This window comes from Rhinopithecus bieti, unplaced genomic scaffold (genome assembly GCF_001698545.2).
Source record: "Rhinopithecus bieti isolate Rb0 unplaced genomic scaffold, ASM169854v2 scaffold_53274, whole genome shotgun sequence".
In the NCBI taxonomy this organism is placed as follows: domain Eukaryota; kingdom Metazoa; phylum Chordata; class Mammalia; order Primates; family Cercopithecidae; genus Rhinopithecus; species Rhinopithecus bieti.
Window position 1 is genome coordinate 209,100 of NW_016820812.1, and position 19,832 is coordinate 228,931.

The following is a 19,832-nucleotide window of genomic DNA, read 5'->3' on the forward strand; positions in this document are numbered from 1 at the left end:
CTGCTGCACACCATCCCGGTGGATCCCCTCCCATGCTCTGCTCATGTGGCATGATCAGGGCCCATCTCACAAGAGGAAACAGATACTGCAGAAGGTACCCAATTTGCCTGAGTCCTAGAGCAGGCAGGTGGGAGAAGCAGGTTTCCAGCATCGGTGAGAACACACTGCATACTGGTTGCATGAGACCAAAAGACCACATAAAGAGGGCTGTCTAGGACCTGGCTGGCAGTCCAGCCAGATGGGCCCTTCCCTGAACTTGAATTCCACAGTCACCATGCCACAAACCATCCGACTGACCTTGTCCATGATACAACGGATTTTGAGGCGCCCACAGATCTTAAGCAAACCTGTGAAGATCAGACTAGAAATGAGCGAGTCCCCAAAACTCTTCATTCAAAGAGATGAACTGCCAATCAATTGATAATTACAAATGCAGAGTTCATAAAAGGTCTAACTGCATATATTATATATGGAAATGCATATGCATACTCATCTACATGAGTTATTGAATGAAAGATGAAAGGGCTAGGCTCCAATTCGGGACATTTTAGCTGAAACAACTGCTTGTTAACTTCTTAATACTTACAAGAGAAATTAAAATTACAAAACCAAAGGGCCCTAAGACCCAGAAGCAGGAAAATATACTAGAAAGGTCACTTGATGGGCAATTGACAAATAAATCATTTTCAAGAGAACTGGGAATCAATAATGCACTACGAGACCTTGTTATGCCCCTCTTGAATAATTGACCAGGCCTCTTTTTGGACCATTTTACAGTACTATGTTTAGCATTCCATTTAGCACTAATTCCCTCAAGTGTTGGCTTCTTATCAGCTCTGTTGACCAAGCGGTAGATGGAAAATAATAAATACGCACAGATACGATGTTTCTCTAGTATACAAACAGCACACTGAAGCTGCAACTCAACAACTACCTTTCCTCTGGCCCCAGCAACAGCAAGGTGCTCAGCAGCGCAGAGACAGTCTCGTCCACAAAAGCATTTGAGGTTCCCCGATGTGCCTCTGATAGGGAGAGAGCTGCACCACCTGCCCCCACCCCCATATTTACATCTTTCTTTCAAGCAAACCTCTCAGCAGCAGTGGACAGCTGTAATTCCAAGAAAGACCAGGCATCCTGGTCTTTTCTCCCAGGCACCCTGAGGAAGTGCCAGCCAACACCTCTGTATTTTGGACAAAAAGAAACCCATCCTCTGACTCACCCCAGGGTCACCAAGAGGGGAAAAACGAATACACTCGAGACAGGGAAGAAGAGAACTTGTTTGGACAGTTGTTGGGGAGGGGAGAGCCTCTGCTTAGGAGAAAGCCTGAGAGGTCATCAGGTTGGGAGATGAGCCCCAGGGAAGGTACCAGGAGGAAAGACGGGAACAGTTACTGCCAGAAGCGTTTTCTATCAGGACTCTTGAGGATTTCATAGGATATGGGGCGGGGGTGGGGTGTTGGGGAGGGAAAAAAGAAGAGAAGAGGGGAAGAGAGGGAGGGGAGGGGAGTGAAGGGTAAGGAAGGGGAGGGTGGAGGTAAAACAGAAGGAAAGGGGACACTAAAGAAAGGAGAGATACACAATTTTTCAAAGAAAGGATTGTAAAAAAGATACTCAGATTCTAGACTCTATGGGGCCCCCCATCCAGGTCCTTCCTCAGGGTCCCAGCCTGACTTTGGGGACCAAAGCAGCCTCAAGCAGAGGGAGATGGTCAGTCGGCCACCCACAGTGCAGACCCATGGTGGAAGAAGGGCTGGGCCTGAAGGTGGAGGTGGGGAAAGTGTGCCTTCAGAGGTAGGCTTCTTGGCTCCTAAACAGAAACAAGAAAGTGCTAGGAAGTGTCCACCCTCCTGCCATTGGGCGTTCACGGGACCCATGAGCTTGTCCACCACACTGGAGGCCTCTTGGCATGGAATTAATGCAAGAAGACTCCACAGACTCCACAGAAACGGGCCAGCGATACAGAGGAGTGATTAGTCACTACTATTCTTTTGCACTTGAGGCCCTGGCCACCTTTGGCAATTTGTCCCAGTGACATTTCAGAGACCTTTACTGATGCCCTTTCCCTGACCCTTAATCTAGCTGTAAGAGCAGCCAGCACTAAGTGATCAACAAGTGTTAGCTCCAATAATAATGGCCGTTATTATTGTACCATGCATTCTAATATGTATTCTAATGAAAACTTAAGACTCAAGAACAGTAATGGTGGTGACATCTCACCTTTACCAAACCTAACGGTTCAGCTGGTACTTCTCTCGGTGCTTTCCTGCATGGACTCCCTCAGCCCACACAAACAAGGACACTGCAGCCTGGAGATCACACTGCCAAGGCCCTTGACTTGCTCAGGCGTACACAGCAAAAATGTGTGGGGAGGGGGACGTGAACCCAGGCATTCGGGCTCCAGGGCTCCACGCACACCCACAGGCCTACGCAGCCGCCCCAGCTCTGCTGCTCCGTCCTGCCTTTCAGCCTAGTGATGTGGAAGCATTGCCACTGGCCACTACGCTCCTGAGCCCATGCCAATCAACAAACCAATACTGCTCCTGGGTTCCCGCCCTTTCACAGATGGGGAGGCTCAATGGATGGTGTGGTCCTGACCTGTGAGAACACCCAAGACCTGTAAAACAACCAGAAGACAAATTCTAGAACAGTGCTCCAAGAAGTCCATGAGAATCTAGAAACACATGGCGAGAGCAGTGCCAAGGGTCACTCGACCATGCGTGGAGCAGTGAGGCCCCCAGGACAGCCTAGGGGTAGAGGATGTGTGAGGAAGCAGCCGCTTTCATGAGGGCTTCTCTGTAGCCTCCCACAGATGAGAAAGGAGGCGGCAGTCCCTCACGGACAGACAGACCAATGGTGAAGGCGACCCGTCTTCCATAAGCAAAGAGCCAACAGCAGGAATGCACACACAGTGCAGGAATAAGAGAGGGGCAGGGCTCACAGGGTCATGGGGAGCAGGGCCGTGGGACCTCGAGCCTGGCATGAAGTCTGGCCTAGAGGGGGCTGAGTGGGCTTATAACCACCAAACAGCATTTTAAGACAATCACCAGGGCCATGGGCACAGATGGACTGGGGAGACCGTGGTCAGGAAGGACCCAGCCAGGACACGGCTCTGTCTCAGAAGCAGCAGAAAGGCAGGAGTGAACCGCCCTTTTCAAGAGAAAGAAAGAAATGACCAAACCTGGAGACACAGCCAGAGCCAGTGAGGGAAGACTCAAAGATGACTCTAGGTCCTGTAAGAGGGCCCTTACTATTCTGCTTATGAGCTTCTCCAAAGGGCCCTTCCTGACACGGAGCCCTGAGTTTCTTATGCCACATCTGTTAGAGCCCAGGAGCTGGGTGTGAGCCTGCTGCCCTGAGATTGGCACTGAACGCGCTCACCCCACAGTGTGCACTGTCCACACCGCCCCAGCACCCCAGCTCTGGGAACAAAGCTTGCTGAGCGAGGCCTACTCCCACCATGCCTTCTGCCCCCTGCCTGTCCCTTGGTTCTCAACCCCGGGTCAGTGCTCTGCTGTGGCTCAGGCTCCAGCCTGGTGCTGGACTGATGCAGACAGGTGTGAGGTGGCTCCATGCCAGGCATGCTTCACTGGCTGCAGGTGGGCCTGGGAGGTGCCCAACCTGGACCCAGTGCAGTGGCACAAGGACTCGGGGAACGCATGTCACACTTCTTGCCCCACTGATAGTTTCAGCCCAAAATAAATCCCAAAGGCTGGGTTTGCTATTTAGGCTTAAAAATCAAACAAAGCAGCCGGGTGCAGTGGCTCACGCCTGTAATCCCAGCACTTTGGGAGGCCGAGGCGGGCGGATCACGAAGTCAGGAGATCGAGACCATCCTGGCTAACACGGTGAAATCCCGTTTCTACTAAAAATACAAAAAATTAGCCGGGCGTGGTGGCGGGTGCCTGTAGTCCCAGCTACTCAGGAGGCTGAGGCAGAAGAATGGCGTGAACCCGGGAGGCAGAGCTTGCAGTGAGCCAAGATCACACCACTGCACTCCAGCCTGGGCGACAGAGTGAGACTCCATCTAAAAAAAAAGAAATCAAACAAAGCAATTTTCCCAATGCTGCTTGTAAGCATAAAATTGCCCTGTTCCTCATATTCACCTCATTCAACCTCTCCCCTCATACAAACCCTCAGCACATCCACAGCTGGGCTCCAGCTCTCACACACACAGGAAACCAGGGCTGAAAGCACAAACCTGGAGACGCCGTGGCGAAAGCTAGGTCTGCTTGTTCTATTACTCGAGGCAGCTTTGTGTATTTTTTAAAATACCTTTCACTATCATGTAAAATTTATATTTCCCCAGCTTTATTGAGGTATAATAGATAAATAACAATGGTACACATTTAAGGTATACAAATAATTTGATATACGTATACATTCCAGTTAATGTATCTATCACCTCACACAGTTGCCTTTGTGGTGTCATGAAAATACTTAAAATCTATTAACAAATTTCAAGTATATAATCGAGTATTGTTAACCATGGTGACCATGTTGCACAGCAGAACTCCAGAATTCATTCATGTTATAACTGAAAGTGTTACCCTATTTTTTTTTTTTTTTTTTTTTTTTTTTGAGACAGAGTCTCACTTTGTCACCCAGGCTGGAGTGCAGTGGGGCAATCTCAGCTCACTGCAGGTCTCCCAGGTTCACGCCATTCTCCTGCCTCAGCCTCCCGAGTAGCTGGGACTACAGGCACCTGCCACCATGCCCGGCTAATTTTTGTAGTGTTTTGTTTTGTTTTGTTTGTTTTGTTTTGTTTTTAGTAGAGACAGGGTTTCACCACGTTAGCCAGGATGGTCTCAATCTCCTGACCTCGTGATCTGCCCGCCTCAGCCTCCCAAAGTGCTGGGATTGCAGGTGTGAGCCACTGTGCCTGGCCCAAAAGTGTTACCCTTTGACCAGTATCTCCTCTTCCCACACCTCTAACGCCTCATAACCACCTTTCTACTCTCTGCTTCTATGAATTTAACGTTTTTAGATTCCAGATATGAATGAGATCACACAGTATTTGCCTTTCTGTGTCTGTGGCTTGTTTCACCTCGCATAATGTCCTGCAGGCTCATCCACGCTGTCGCAAATGGGAAGAGTTCCTTCTTTTTTAAGACTGAATAATATTCCATTATTTGTGTATATACGTGTGTGTGTGTGTATACAGCACAGGCTCCCTTTTTTCTTTCTTTCTTTCTTTTCTTTTTTTTGAGACAGGGTGTCATTCTTTTGCCTAGGCTGGAGTGCAGTGGTGCGGTCATGGCTCACTGCAGTCTCAACCTCCTGGGCTTAAGAAATCCTCCCACCTCAGCCTCTTAAGTATCTAGGACTACAGGCATGTGCACCACCATGCCCAGCTAATTCTTTTTTTATTTTTTGTAGAGATGGGGACTTGCTATGTTGCCCAGGCTGGTCTCGAGCTCAATTTCCTTTTATGAGACAGAGTCTTGCTCTGCCACCCAGGCTGGAGTGCAGTGACACAATCTCGGCTCACTGCAAGTTCCGCCTCCCGGGTTTACGCCATTCTCCTGCCTCAACCTCCCAAGTAGCTGGGACTACAGGCACCCGCCACTACGCCCGGCTAATTTTTTATATTTTTTTTAGTAGAGACGGGGTTTCACCTTGTTAGCCAGGATGGTCTCGATCTCCTGACCTCGTGATCCGCAAGCCTCGGCCTCCCAAAGTGCTGGGATTACAGGCGTGAGCCACCGCACCCATCCTGCAATTTCTTCATCCATTCATCTGTTGATGGACATCTGGGATGCTTTCAGATCCTGGCTCTGTGAATAATGCTGCAATGAACGTGAGAGTGCACATCTCACACTGAGGTTCTGATTTCACTTCAGCTCAAGGCAGTTTTTATCCAAACTACTGTCCTCCAAGCCTCACTTTCACAAGACTTGCTTAATGAGTTCCTTCAAATTGACTCATTTTTTCATTTAAATTTGTTTCCAAATGAAATTCCACGCAACTACCACAGTTTTTCTATATGCGCCACTTGACATAAATAAGAAAGGACTATTAAACGGAAACTTTAATGTAAAACATGTTTCCCAGGTTCCTCCTGAGGTCACCTTGTGGCCACCATGGCAGGTCCCCCACACGGGGTTCCCTGGGCTCAGGGCCACCACCAGGAATGCCAGCACCCCAGGGGCGCTTTCCCTTTCCTCATCTCTAGTGCCAAATCACACTCCAGCAGCCAGGACGCCAGCCCCAAGCCCCCGGCACTCCACTACCATCCGCGTGCTGTATCTGTCAGCACGACAACTGCCACCTTGAAAGTCGACATCCTTGACAATTCCTCAACCTGGCAGAAATTTCCCACTTAGGTTTAGAGAGTGAAAGCATCCCGCAATGACAGTCACCTTTCCCCACATATGCTGACGAGCCTATAGCACTTCTGTCACTCAACAATAATCCTCCATGCCTTGGCAGGTGAAGCCAGTGGACACCAACGATCAGAAAATAAACCCCGGCCCGACAGCCCATGCTCTGCTCAGCTGACCTCACAGATGACTCCAGGATGGAGGGCTCCGAGGTGCAGCCCAGCAGAGGTGTTCGGCCCCCAGAGAACCCAGAGAGGCTTCTGGTGACAGGACTAGAATCTTCCTCCCTCAGCCACTGGGAAGAGCAGAGTGCCCCACTGTCCCTGGGGAGCCCGGGAGGCAGCCCCTTCCTCACTCTCAGCCACTGTGCCTGCAAGTTGGGTGTCTGTGTGGGTGCTGGGGCCCAGGGAATGGGAAGAAGTCACGGGACATATATTTGATTTCAAGTTTGTGGAGCTAACCCCATAGGGTGCTTTAGGGGTCCTATTAAAATCAGAAGAAGCACATTTTGGAGTAGAATATAACATGCATGAGAATTTCTAAGAAAAAATTAAGACCATAAACACCTATTCCTGAGAACACCAGTGGAAGGAATGTGGGTAGGGAGGTGGGGCAGCTGGCAAAGAACTGGGAGTGCACAGCTCGCCCAGTCACAAAGGCATGAGAGTCTGCCCAGGAGAACTGGACCGTGGGAAGCATTCCCTTGCTGCTCTCCAGGGGCTCAGGGACCCCCTCCCGGTAGGTGGCTCGGGGTGGGGCCCAGGGGACAGGCCAGGGGCTGCGGCAAAAATTCTAGGCACATACCTGAGACCCCCCCCACAGGAGACTCAAGGACCCCAGAAGAGGACTGCGGAGGTCGGGAAATGATGGTCACACACGAGAGGAGGTTTCCTTGAGACTTCTGTGAGTACAGAAAGGACCCTGCCACCTGCGGAGCTTGCAGGGGGTGGCAGAAGCGGGCAGCCGAAAGCAGACTGGGCACACCTGGGGGGGTCCCATGGATGAAAGGAAGCGAGGACCTGGCTTTGCTGAGCTGGACACGACCATCACCCTGACCTCCTTCTCCAACCAGTACCCCCTCCCGTTGATACTGTCAGGGGACTAATGTTCCCTGGGGTCTAGAAAATGAGTATTTTGCTTTCTCCTGGGAGATGCTGGCGTTGGGTCCTAACTCTTCTGTCAAGACGCACTGTTATCCCCAGGCGCCATCGTTCTTCCTGGGACCTGCATCCTAAATTCATATCCTATTTCATGATAGAGAAAGATGCAATGGGTTGGAGCTTCAGCCTACACCTGTAAAGAACTGGTCAGCCTGGGGACTGGTGATCTCTGCAGCTGTGGGCTCAGCTCTGGGCTGAACCTGGTCACTGGAAAAGGCAGGCATATGTGCCCAGGGACTGCAGAGGTCTGGAGCCCCTCCCATAAGCTTGGCACGGTGTGGAGGGCAGCCTGTGAGTGAGGATCTGAGCCCCACTCATCACTGAGCAAGTTGGAGGAAGAGGGACCCAGGCAGAGATGAGAGGCTGCCTCTGGAAAGCCAGCCGGTGGCAACAACAAAGGCTGACAGAGCAGTGGTTGCCAGGAATGCGCACAGTCCACAGAAGGGAAGAGTGAGGAAGAGTCACTGAAAACAGCCTAAAGAAATAAAAACAGAGACAGAAACTGCGCAGAAGGGAGACAAAAGAGAGGAATCCGCAGAAACCTGGGCTCTGGGGCTGTGGTTACATCTGTCCACCTGGATAAAGTCGACTAAAATGGGGTCACCAAGGGTGGATCCCAGCATAGCACTGGTCCCTTCAATACAGCTGATATAAATGGCTCACACCAGCCAGAGACCACCCAACAGGGGTCTGGTTGTCAGGGTGCTTCAAGGGTGTCCAGTTCACAGCAGCCCCAGATGGAAGGTGGGGGGGTCACGAAAGCAAGGGCTTCTCAGCCCATGAAGATGGTTACGGCAACGATAGCAAGAGGGGAAAATCGATACCCCTGGGGCCAGACTGTGTAGGTGTTGATAGTCAAAGACGGGGCATTTAGTTTGGGGACGCAGAGGAGATGTTACCTTTAACATCAATCACATTGCACAGACTGGCTATTAACCACATGTAGAGCACACAAGCCTTCTGAAGAAGGGGGAAAAAAATTTTATTTCCCATAAATTTAAAAAGCAAGAAATTGCTGAAGTCTGGGAAAAATAGAAAAAGAACATCAGTATGTAAAGGCATTGTAAGCAGATTTATGATTCGCAAAGAACCAGCGAAAGAGAGGGTCCATGGCTGGATGCAGCTGATCTCAGGAACAGAGAGAGAGAAGTCCAAACACGTGCGTCAACCACACGCAACCACGTGCATCAATCGACCACATGCACCAACCACGTGCATCAATGCAGCCTTCAGAAAAGAAGCAACAGTGATGGTGCTGGAGGGGACGGTGGACAGAGGAAAAAGGGGCCTCCCAGGACTAAGTGGAAAGCGTTCCGCAGACCTGTCCTCTTCACCCCAGCCTTGTCATGTCAGTTACGTAGGCACAGTTTCAATATGTCATGAGTCACTACCTCTGATCAATAAACCATTCTGTTTCTTTAAAGCAGCTATATTTGAGACAAACAGCCTCCATCTGCCTAGGAACACAAACCTGAACAAATTAAGCCCCAGGGGCACTGCCCTTTGGATGTAGACCCCTGTCCACACAACTCCAGATGTCAAACTGCCAAGCAATGGACACACTGGTCTTTGGCAAACAGGTGATCGAAAAGCTCAAAAACTGCAAGTCTTAAACTCCATTGTTCAATGGGCTGCTGACCCACAGCAGGTGCCCTTCCGCGCTGTGAGGCCCGACCACAGAATCTGACATACGTCACCTCATTTGGTATGCTAGGGACAACGACTTTAAATCCAGGAAAACTCCTCCTGTGCACATGTCAGAGCTTAGTTTGTCAAACCGAGACAGCAGACACACTCCCAATTCCATAAAGATCACATTTTTAAAATTAATTTTTAAAACCCAGATTTCTAGCATTGGAAGTCTCCCCCCTGCTGTAGTCCACAACACAAATTCAGCCACAGAAGGCACAAGAGGGCTGCTGCTCAGGATAAAAGAGGGCTGTCTTTCTATTAGGAGTGTGACTGTGTGAGAGCATTCACCTTTCACACTGCACATGTTTAGACTACAAACTCGGTCCGGACAATGACTGCTAGTGACAAAATTAACCCATGGGCATCAGGTACTTAATAAAAAAAAAAGGTGAGTCTCATTGGCTATCTTTGTTGAGGCGACATTGATTTAGCACCATCTACATTCTTGATGCTCTGCATGCATTATCTCATGCAAACACATCTGGTTTTAATTACCTTTGGCTGTGCTTGGGAAGAGAAAATAGGATGCAATTTTTAAGTTACGCAGATTTGGGATATGATTATAAAGAGTTAAGGAATCCAGTGGCTTATCCATAAAAAAGTAAATATGTGGATATATTTTGATAAATAAAATAAGCTGCATAATTAAATCCACAGACACGACCCATGACTCCACGTTCCCTGCCATCACCAGGCTGTGCCCCTTGTCTTCACGTCTCTTATTACCACATGTCAAGAGATACCTATTGGCTATTTGTTTACAGTGTCCTCTGAATGGTCAGTTGCAGAAAGGCCTGGATCACTCTGGTTTTGTGACCAATGGATATCCCAGTGCCTAACACAGTGTTTGCAACAGGGTGGGTAGTCAACACATATGTGTGGACTGAATTAATTCCTTACATCACTCGTTATGGGCCAGACTTCAAGAGCAGCACTCACATAGGGCGATGGTCACAGCTCCACAGCCCCAGCACCTGGGCCACCATTCACTCTGTGTGTCCCCTACAGCTGCAGTCTTCAGGAAGGGTATGCAGACCCAGAGGAAGAGTGACCCACTTCCTCGCTGCAGATGAAGGGGAAGACTAGAATGAACCACCAGCAGCGGGCTGCCCAGGGGCTGCCCTGAGCCCTCTCTGAAAGACCCGGTTCAATACAATACATGAAGTCCAGAATATTACTCAAAATTTGCTTGTCACCTCGCCAGCAAATGCGGCATCAAGCTAATTTTTAAAACAGCCTCGAAGTCCCAGCAACAGCGGCAACTGTCCATTCTTTCACAGTTAAACTCCCAAGCCTTTGTTTTTCCCACAGCAAAACTGAAGCCCCACTACTTTCTCCCTACATAATTTTTAGAAATTTCTATCTGAGAGGCCGGGCACAGTGGCTCATGCCTGTAATCCAGTCTGGGAGGCCAAGGTGGGTGGATCACAAGGTCAGGAGTTCGAGACCAGCCTGGCCAATATGGTGAAACCCCCATCTCTACTAAAAATATAAAAAAAATTAGCCGGGCATTAGCCGGGCATGGTGGCGCTTGCCTGTAGTCCCAGCCACTTGGGAGGCTGAGGCAGAAAAATCGCTTGAACCTGGGAGGCGGAGGTAGCAGTAAGCCAAGATTGTGCCACTGCACTCCAGCTAGGGTAACAGAGCGAGACTCCATCTCAAAAAAAAAAAAAAGAAAAGAAATTTCTATCTGAAAAATAAATGTACGTGCCTGCCATTGCATTTATGGGCAAAGGCACGCCACACAGGCAAGACGTCCAGAAGACGGCCTGGCCCGAGATTCAACTGGCCCGGCCCCAGCAGTACTTCCTCAACCCACATGGGTGAGCACTCCAAGTGTTTAGTAATCATCTGAAGGATTCCTTGACCCTTCAAATCAAACAGCAACACTGGCAGGCAAAGCTTGGAGGATTAACCGATTAGTCTTTGAACGCAAAAACAACGGCTGATCAGGACGAGTGGTGTCTGATGAGATTAGTTAACCTGCAACTATTTACTGAAACGTGCCTAAGCCTCCCTCATCTTTCTTCTTTCTCTCCAGTATCTCTGGGTTCATCCTGGAGCAACAAACGGCATGCAGTCGCCCATGAATGTGTCTTAGATCCTAAATGATAAATCCAAATAATTCTCACCTAAGGTGGTGTGCTTTGATGGCCAACAAAAATCAAAAGCAGCTTCAGAAAACGTGCTGGACACTCCTGACCTTCATCGTTCTAGCCGCAGCAGCAAGTTCTCTCGTTTCCTGAGCATGTGGCACTGTCAGAGCATCTCCTCAAGAACCAGCAACCAGCAGACACCTTCTCTGAAAGGTGCTGCCCACAACACCAAGCTGCTCTCAGACAGCCTCCAGCTGTGGGATGGACCCAACTCACCATCGTCACTCCCCACCACAAAGTCAGCAAGATTCAGAAAGCAGAAGTGCAAAGTCCTCATTTGGCAAATCTAGACTATGGAAGAAGAAACAAAAAGAGGTGAGAATCCACTGCAAACTCACTAAGCCCCAAATCACACCGATGCCACTTTCCTCATTAGAAATTCCTGTCAGATAAACAGAGAATAAAAAGATATAGACACATGTTTTCCTCTGCAGCATATCACCTAACCAAATGGAAAACAAATTACATGTCATTATAAATAGAGACCAATGCAACTGCTGTCCCTGGAGCCCCCAGTGCCCACTGTGGTGCCTGGTACACAGCAGGTACTTAAATATGGGTGCAGTGAAGCCAGAGAGAGAAAAGCATCATTCCTTGAACGTCCCATTCCTTGAACCAGGGTAAAAACAGTTCCCTGCGAACTCCCTGATTCTCTGGTGAGGTCTTGCTCTCAGTGAGCCCGGCCCCAGTACGTTTACAGGTGCCCGGTGCAAGCATGCTTCTAAATTCTCTCACGTCTCCTCCTGACCCGAATTCCTGTGGTCAATCCTAACTCATTTAGACTCACATAAATTCATGTGAGCCTTATGCACACATTCCATTAAGTGGAAATGCAAACACCATCCTATCTTCATGTTTGTTATCAGTTAAAAAATGTAAACACGTGCTACCCAAGAGAGCGGCGACTCTTCTCGAGCCTCCTTCAGGTCTCCCAAAGGACAGCTGCAGCTCTAAATGCCCTCCAAGGATGTGCAGAGCCATCAAGGGCCAGGGGAGCCTAAAGAAGGCAGAATCCAAATCGTGCTGCAACTTTATACACTTTTTCATTCCAGCTTCACTCAATGGGAAAAGGGAGGCCCACATTACGGGGTACCTGCATGATCTGTAAACCATTCACTGCTGCCAATACCTTTAGCTTGACACCCTGTTCTTTTAAAGTTAATTAAAATTCCCATAGGATACCCATCTAGCATGCATTTCACATTCATCAAATCTGAAGATCTCCCAAGCAAGGCAAATCTGATAAAAATTAACCTTGGCCTCTTCAACTGGTGCTATCAAGAGCATTTTCCCCAGCAAATGCTTGCTGATGTGTGTGTTTTTTTAATGCACCTCAAAAAAGATCATGTTAACTGTAAAAGATAGAGATTAAATACAGATTGAACTGAAATGCACACTAGAAACAATTGCGAAACTGAGCCCCAAATTTGTCATGCTCCAGCAAGCAGGCAGGCTCTCAAAAGCCAGGAGGAAGAAACAATTGGATAGAATTCTGCTCAGCTCAATCACAGCAAGCAGCCTGATTCTAGGCAGCTGTAGACAAGCTATTGTGTCCTGCGGATGACAGAGGTGGGCTCGTTTTCAGGACAGCCTGCCAACAGGCTGGATCAGCAACTGAGCAGGATTATTCTCCCCTGCTGTTTTTTTAAAGCAGATTATGGCTTAGACATTTCTTCCCTTTTAATGAAGTTTGTAAGAATCAGGAACACTGCCTCCGATAATAAAGATAAACTTGGAGCAAATTAAAAAAGGAAACCAACAGATTCAAGCAACTACTCAGCATAGATGCCCAGTAATGCTTGACAATCCAGTTTGCACAACATGGGCTGACTGAATCTAGAGGCAAAGCGTGGTATCAGACTCACAACACACACACACACCCCCATGCACATCCACACATATACACACACACATCCTTAACTTAGAATACCAAATACCACAAATCCACCAGCAGCCAGGAAGGCACTCTGAGGTGTGCCTCACGCTTGATAAGAGACTTTAAGATTGTCATATTAGGGGCCGGGCGCGGTGGCTCAAGCCTGTAATCCCAGCACTTTGGGAGGCCGAGACGGGCAGATCACGAGGTCAGGAGATCGAGACCATCCTGGCTAACATGGTGAAACCCCGTCTCTACTAAAAAATACAAAAAAACTAGCTGGGCAATGTGGCGGGCGCCGCTGTAGGTCCCAAGCTACTCGGGAGCTGAGGCAGGAGAATTGGCGTAAAACCCGGGAGGCGGAGCTTGCAGTGAGCTGAGATTTCTGGGGCCACTGCCCACTCCAGGCCGGGCGACGAGCGGCACTCCCATTCTTCAAAAAAAAAAAAAAAAAAAAAAAGATTGTCGTATTAGGAATAGGCACTGAAACGACAGCCAATCATGTGTGCCAGGCACTGTACGTACGTCATCCTATTTATCCAAAGAAGCAGATAGGGCCAGGCACGGTGGCTCACACCTGTAATCCCAGCACTTTGGGAGGCCAAGGCAGGTGGATCACGAGGTCAGGAGATAGAGACCATCCTGGCTAACATGGTGAAACCCTGTCTCTACTAAAAATACAAAAAATTTAGCCAAGTGTGGGGGCTCATGCCTGTAGTCCCAGCTACTTGGGAGGCTGAGGCAGGAGAATGGCGTGAACCTGGGAGGCGGAGCTTGCAGTGAGCCGAGATTGTGCCACTGCACTGCAGCCTGGGCAACAGAGCAAGACTCCATCTCAAAAAAAAAAAAAAAGAAGCAGACAGTATCCCTAATTCACTGGTAAGAAGTCTCAGGAAAGCTAGCCCATTTGCCCATTTGAAGTCTTAAGAAAGCTAGCCCATAGAAGCAGACAGCATCCCTAATTCACTGATAAGAAGTCTCAGGAAAGCTAGCCCAGGGCGCATGGTGAGGAAGTGTGGAAGCCAGGATTAAAACTGCCTTCAGTGGGATTCCCACCAGCCCTTCCCCTCCTTCCACGTGTCCTGGGGGAGGTGGCAGGCCATTGCCTCAAGAAAAAAGGCAGTCCTGGGTGCAGGCTTCAGATACCAGCCTGGGAGGCAACGTTGTCCCCAAGAGTGTGACGGGAAACATGGGGTTGGGGTTGGGTCACTGTTTGCTCACCGACTTGGAGACCAAGTACAAGGGGAAGAAACCCTACTGTCTCCACTACTGGGTGTTGTCATGGGACTGTGACACCTGAAGCCACGGCCTCTATTTGAGACCTACGGGGTAGGGATGAGAGTGAAGCCAACACAGAAGCAGAGCAGAAGGACACACCAAGTGTGGATCAGTGAGGAGAGGGCAGAGCTGCTGGGTTAGCCAGCTCGGCCACTCAGACTAATGTCCTGTTCATGTCACTTACATATTAATAGAGCTGCCTGGCACCTGTGGCCAAAGCCACAACAGATTTGATGCTGTTTCCTGTGGGCTCTGTATACTCTGTGGGTTTAGAAGACAGCAGCCTTGCACAGAAGAGCATCTGCAGCCCTGAGGCGCGGTCAATGGAAGGGGTGGCCATTGCTTATGTTTAGAATCTTGCTACTAACAAGCTGAGCCTGTGGTAGAGTAAGAGGACTCCTCTAACCAAGGCCAAAGTTAATCTTCCAAGAAACACCCCTATTAACTGCGCGCCAGTCAGCAGTGAAATTCTGGAGCCTTAATTTCCCTACCTATGTAACTAGCGACCTCAACAAGTTGCAGTAAGGGCCAGATGAGCCACACTTCAACACCGCTCAACCATTAGCCCACAGCAGAGGCTTCATCCACGCCTGGTCCCAGTGGGTGCTCAATGAATAATAATTTAGATTATTCACTCGCTGGCTACAAACTGCTGTTTCCACACTCAGGGGCCTTCTGAAAAGGACTTCGCTGTAACTCAGCTATCATATCAACCACTTGTCTACTCTCTTGTGAGCTGTCTGGTTTTCTGTGAGGCCCCCAAGTGCTGGCCTTTTCCTCTGGAGTCCTTATTACATCCAAGACCAAACCACGACAACACCCCAACCATCCAGCCAAACTGGACAGAAGGGCAGAGGAACGGAATCCTAACTCAATCACTTCCTAGCTCTCTGACTTGCCCAAATATCTCTCTGGGCCTCAAAATAATAATTACACCAGCCACTTGGCAGGATTATTGTCAACTTTCCATAAGGTGATATACGTCAAAGTGCCCAGCATGCAGCAGGTACTTAGTAAACGTTCAACAGAAAATCTCGGGTATATAAGCAGTTCAACTGTTGAGAGCCAACGACATGGTCACTAGCTTCCAGATACCATAGACACTCTCTCTATCCTGGCCTCCACTAGCCAACCAGCTGGACTAAGCAACATTCCACATCCTCTGTAACACAGCCAAAGTCACCCACACCCACCGGAGACTACAGCCTGGCAAGGCTGGGCCAGCTACTCCTGCCTGGGGAGGCCTGTGCTTATCAGGGATCTGTTGTCCTTATTCCCAACTATGCTAATGCAACTTGTACTTAAAATGCTAAATATGCACCATAATTCAATAGTCTGTAACAGGGGAAGAAGTTTGAGCGCAAAAGAAAAAAAAAAAGCCCCTTGGGAAATCAAGATGACCATGTAGGAAAGACTCAAAACACTGATAAAATGGTCAAATCAGGTGTCAATGAGAACATCAAACATTATCGGGGAGGACCTATATGAAATCTAAAAGATGCTCTACATAGAATCCTTTGAAAGTCTTAGTCTTCACGCTATTTGAAAGAAACAAATAGAAAATCATAAAAGGTGACTGTGGTTTCAGCTAAAAAGACAATCTGGAACTGAAAGAAAGGTCCTCAGCCCTGTACTCAAAAAATGGTGGAAGAATCATTCGTGTGTGCTTATAAAATAAAATATTTAACATATATAATTTTATGATTCTCCAACTTAAAATATTTTTTCTATTAAGTCCCAGTCACATTGTCAAAGAGACACAAAAGAGACTTTCAAACAGACCCAATGTGAACATAGACCACTGTACCTCAAGATACAAAATGCAGATAAACTAATTGGGCTCTAATGCCTACTTTTACATCATCAAAGGCACTGCCTAAGCTTTCTAGAGTTCTTTAATTTGTGACAATGTCCTTCCTTATAACCCTCACAGAATTATGGAGTGACACCAGCCAGTGCCCACGGGTATCTTCTGAGAGCTGGGCAGACAGCTTGTATCCACTACCCCTAATGTCAGCTCCATCAAGAAAGCCCAAGCCAGTCTTGTTCACCTATAATAGTGCCTAGTACAGTCTAGGTGAACTGCAGAAGATGTTCTGTATAGGCTCAAATGTAAGTCAAGGATTTTTTTTAAAAATTCAAAAAAAAAAGGAATTGTCTTATATTCCAGTCCTTATGAAATCACTTACATTGAAAAGCATGCTTTGAATTAGTCAATGTGGAACCACAAAACCCTTTTAGCAAGACTCCTACTGCACTGAAACAATTTGCTTGATGCTAGCTTGGGATGTTAAAGGGGTTTTCTTGCAAAATAGTGAAAACAAAACAATAAACAAACAAGTTGGCCTGAGAAATTTAGCATACATCAGCAACTGCGAGGGTTGGATAGTACCATTAAAACAGAACTGTTTAAAGGTCATTTTAAGAAGTAACAAAGCAGCAACACACATACAGTATTTGCCAACAGGCATATAAAAACACCAAGTCCGGATCCAAGGCTATGGGTACTCGTCACTGGGTATATGATTTCCGGGGCAGCAGCGTTAACTGACTCCAAAAAAGCGCTTTATCTCAAATGGCTCAGGTGAAAGCACAGCTGAGAGGTTCTGCTAACCACGTCAGGGGACTCCAAGTACTCTGGCGATCACCAAAGCCAATGAAAAAGACGCAGGTAAAGAGTTCAGGAAAACACTGTTTCGTGCCCGGCCAGTAAAACCAAATAGAAACTAAAACTTTTTTGAAAATAATGTTGTCACAAGGTCTAACTGTAACAAAATTAATAAAATAAGCTACGCAAATACTTACCTACATACCTAAAAAAGTATACATATCCTAATTGACCCAAAAGAAGATGTGAGGAGCTTCTAATTGGGAAATGATGGGACTGTCATATTTATGGTTACCTGCTATCATGGCACATTAGTTAAGTAAGTGTCCCTCTATTAAACAACATGCAACAACACCCAGCATTCAACTTTCCTGGGAGGAGTCAAGCAATTCCAATGGACAGTAAAGTACCTAAAGTAATTTTCAGCTGAAATCTTTGTCATCCAAAGGTATAGGGTTGCCCAGTGCCCGATACGCTATTACAATCCTTCCCCCGCCGAAGCATGTGCTGGACCTAATGCTGTTATCCCAACATGTTAGTACAGTGCTAGTGTAGTGTGAATACAGCATGCAGGACTCCTGGTTATTAGTTAAATAAGTGCTCGTCTATTAAACAACATCCAGAAACATCCCAAACACAAAAAGTCATGAACATGACTACGCACCCATAAGGAAAGTCAACCAAGGGTCTCAAAATATGGTAAGTAAAACATCAATTTCCTGCTACTACTAAATGTTACTACTAAAAAGTTCCCATCTTCAACCCCTTTGATAAGTTCTAAAAGGTACTACAAATGCCACAGAATTCCCAGAGTGGCATCAAAGCTTCAGCCTGTTACATTTCAGAGGCTATCTCCTAACCTCCTGGTCAAACACAAGTCCCCCAAGATAAACTAGGAGGACATCTGTAAAGAGATGGTCATCAGAATGTCCCAGCGTTTTACCAGAAGCAGGGCTCCAAATACCATATATCGGAAGAGAAGAAGGTAACCCACCTATTCAGCAAATAAAGATATTTAATTACAAATACCTTAGAACAAAAACAGCAACAAGGCCAGGAAGGAAAAGTTTGAAAATTTCTAATGCAAGCATTTAGCTGGATTTAATCACAATTAAAACCAAAGAAAAAAAATTCCCCTTCAGCAGGCAGCGCCCCAGGTGACCCCAGTGACTACCCCTGACTGTCGCCATTCTTCCTGATCCATAGGAAAAAAAGCCCATTGCAGCAAAGAATGGCATTTAACTCAAGCTCAACATCCAAGAGTTTAAGTTCCTTTTTTTTTTTTTTTTTTATTTTTTTTTTTTTTATTATACTTTAAGTTCTAGGGTACATGTGCACAACGTGCAGGTTTGTTACATACGTACATATGTGCCATGTTGGTGTGCTGCACCCATCAACTCGTCATTTACACTAGGTATATCTCCTAATGCTATCCCTCCCTCCTGTCCCCTCCCCAAAATAGGCCCTGGTGGGTGATGTTCCCCTTCCTGTGTCCAAGTGATCTCATTGTTCAATTCCCACCTTAACCTTAGAGATTGGCAGTACTGCCTAAACCAGGTGCTAGAACGTTCCCAGCATTTCAGGATTACACATAGTGGAAAGACTAGGCATCACCAACTCCTTAAATAGTCAAAAGTAGAGGAATAAAGTTGCGTTTCTAAAGCAAATTATTATTTCAATAGACGACTTTTTTTTTTTTTAACATTTAAGTGCTTTTCTCCTTTTAAAGAAATTAACAAAACCCAGGTCCTTTTTTCCCACTTAAACCAGTATCCCATGCCCTCTTCCCTGATGACAGTTCACAAGGTGGCAAGAGTGTATAAAGACAAGCTGTAAGACGCTTTTAAAACCAAATCACTGAAGCCATCCAGAGAAGGTCTTTCGTCTAAAACAGAAGCAGTGAAGGCCCTAAAATGCGGCTGTACCCAAAATAATAATAATAAAATAAATAACCCCGTGGGAATGCAACCCTGCCTGGGAGCCCAGGAGACCTTGGCTTCTGGTCAGACACTGCCAAGTCCAAAAAGGGCTGGGTCAAAAGGCCCCTGGGGCCTCCAGATTAACTCCCTCTAGACTACTAGAAGGAGTTTGTGATCAGCATTCTTCCAAACCCCAGTCCCACTCTGCCTTCTGCCCTCCCCTCCTTAGCCAGACCGCAGGCAGGAGGCCCGCCGGCTTCCCAATGCAGCCATCGAGAGCCCTGTCAGAAACGTTAAGCTCTAACTTTTCTCTCGGCAGGCCCAGTGTGCAGAGGGAGTGTCTGGGGATCCAGAGGAAGAAGGTCCCCGTTTCTAGGGAGATGCAAGGGTGATGCTAAGTTGAAGGGGCAGGATAACAAGTCCGGCCAAGGAATCGTGGGTGAGCGGCGGGACAGGAAGGCGTGCCCACACCGCAGAGGACGGGACACAGGTGAACAAGCGACGAGGTGCCCTGGGACCGGATGCCGCCACCGAGCAAGCGAAGTTGGAGGAAGAGCAACAGCGGAGTGGGCCAACACCGGGCCACGCTTGGTCTCCTCCGCACCTCATTGCCCCCATGCCGAAGCACCCACACATTCCCACGTGCCGTGGCCACTTCCGCGGAGAAAGATACCCACCTTTGCCACCGGCGCGCTCCTGCTGGTCGCCAGCTCCCGCAGACTGCCGGTGGCGCTGCCCGCGGCTGCTGAGAGGAAAATCGGGGAACCCGGGGCGCTGCCTGTCGCGCCGCCCCGCCGCCCGCGAGCGTGGGGCCGCACTCTGG

The 19,832-nt window shown here is 48.0% G+C and overlaps 1 protein-coding gene across 1 annotated transcript in view; it reads right to left on the reverse strand.

Annotated features, from left to right (window-relative positions):
• The window catches only part of LOC108520523 (SH3 domain-containing RING finger protein 3-like), a 222,759-nt gene that overhangs the window by 201,743 nt on the left and 1,184 nt on the right, over positions 1-19,832 (reverse strand). The window contains exon 2 of the mRNA XM_017859931.1: positions 19,687-19,791. Coding sequence (XP_017715420.1) covers positions 19,687-19,791 — 105 coding nt within the window. The remainder of the gene's footprint in view (positions 1-19,686; positions 19,792-19,832) is intronic.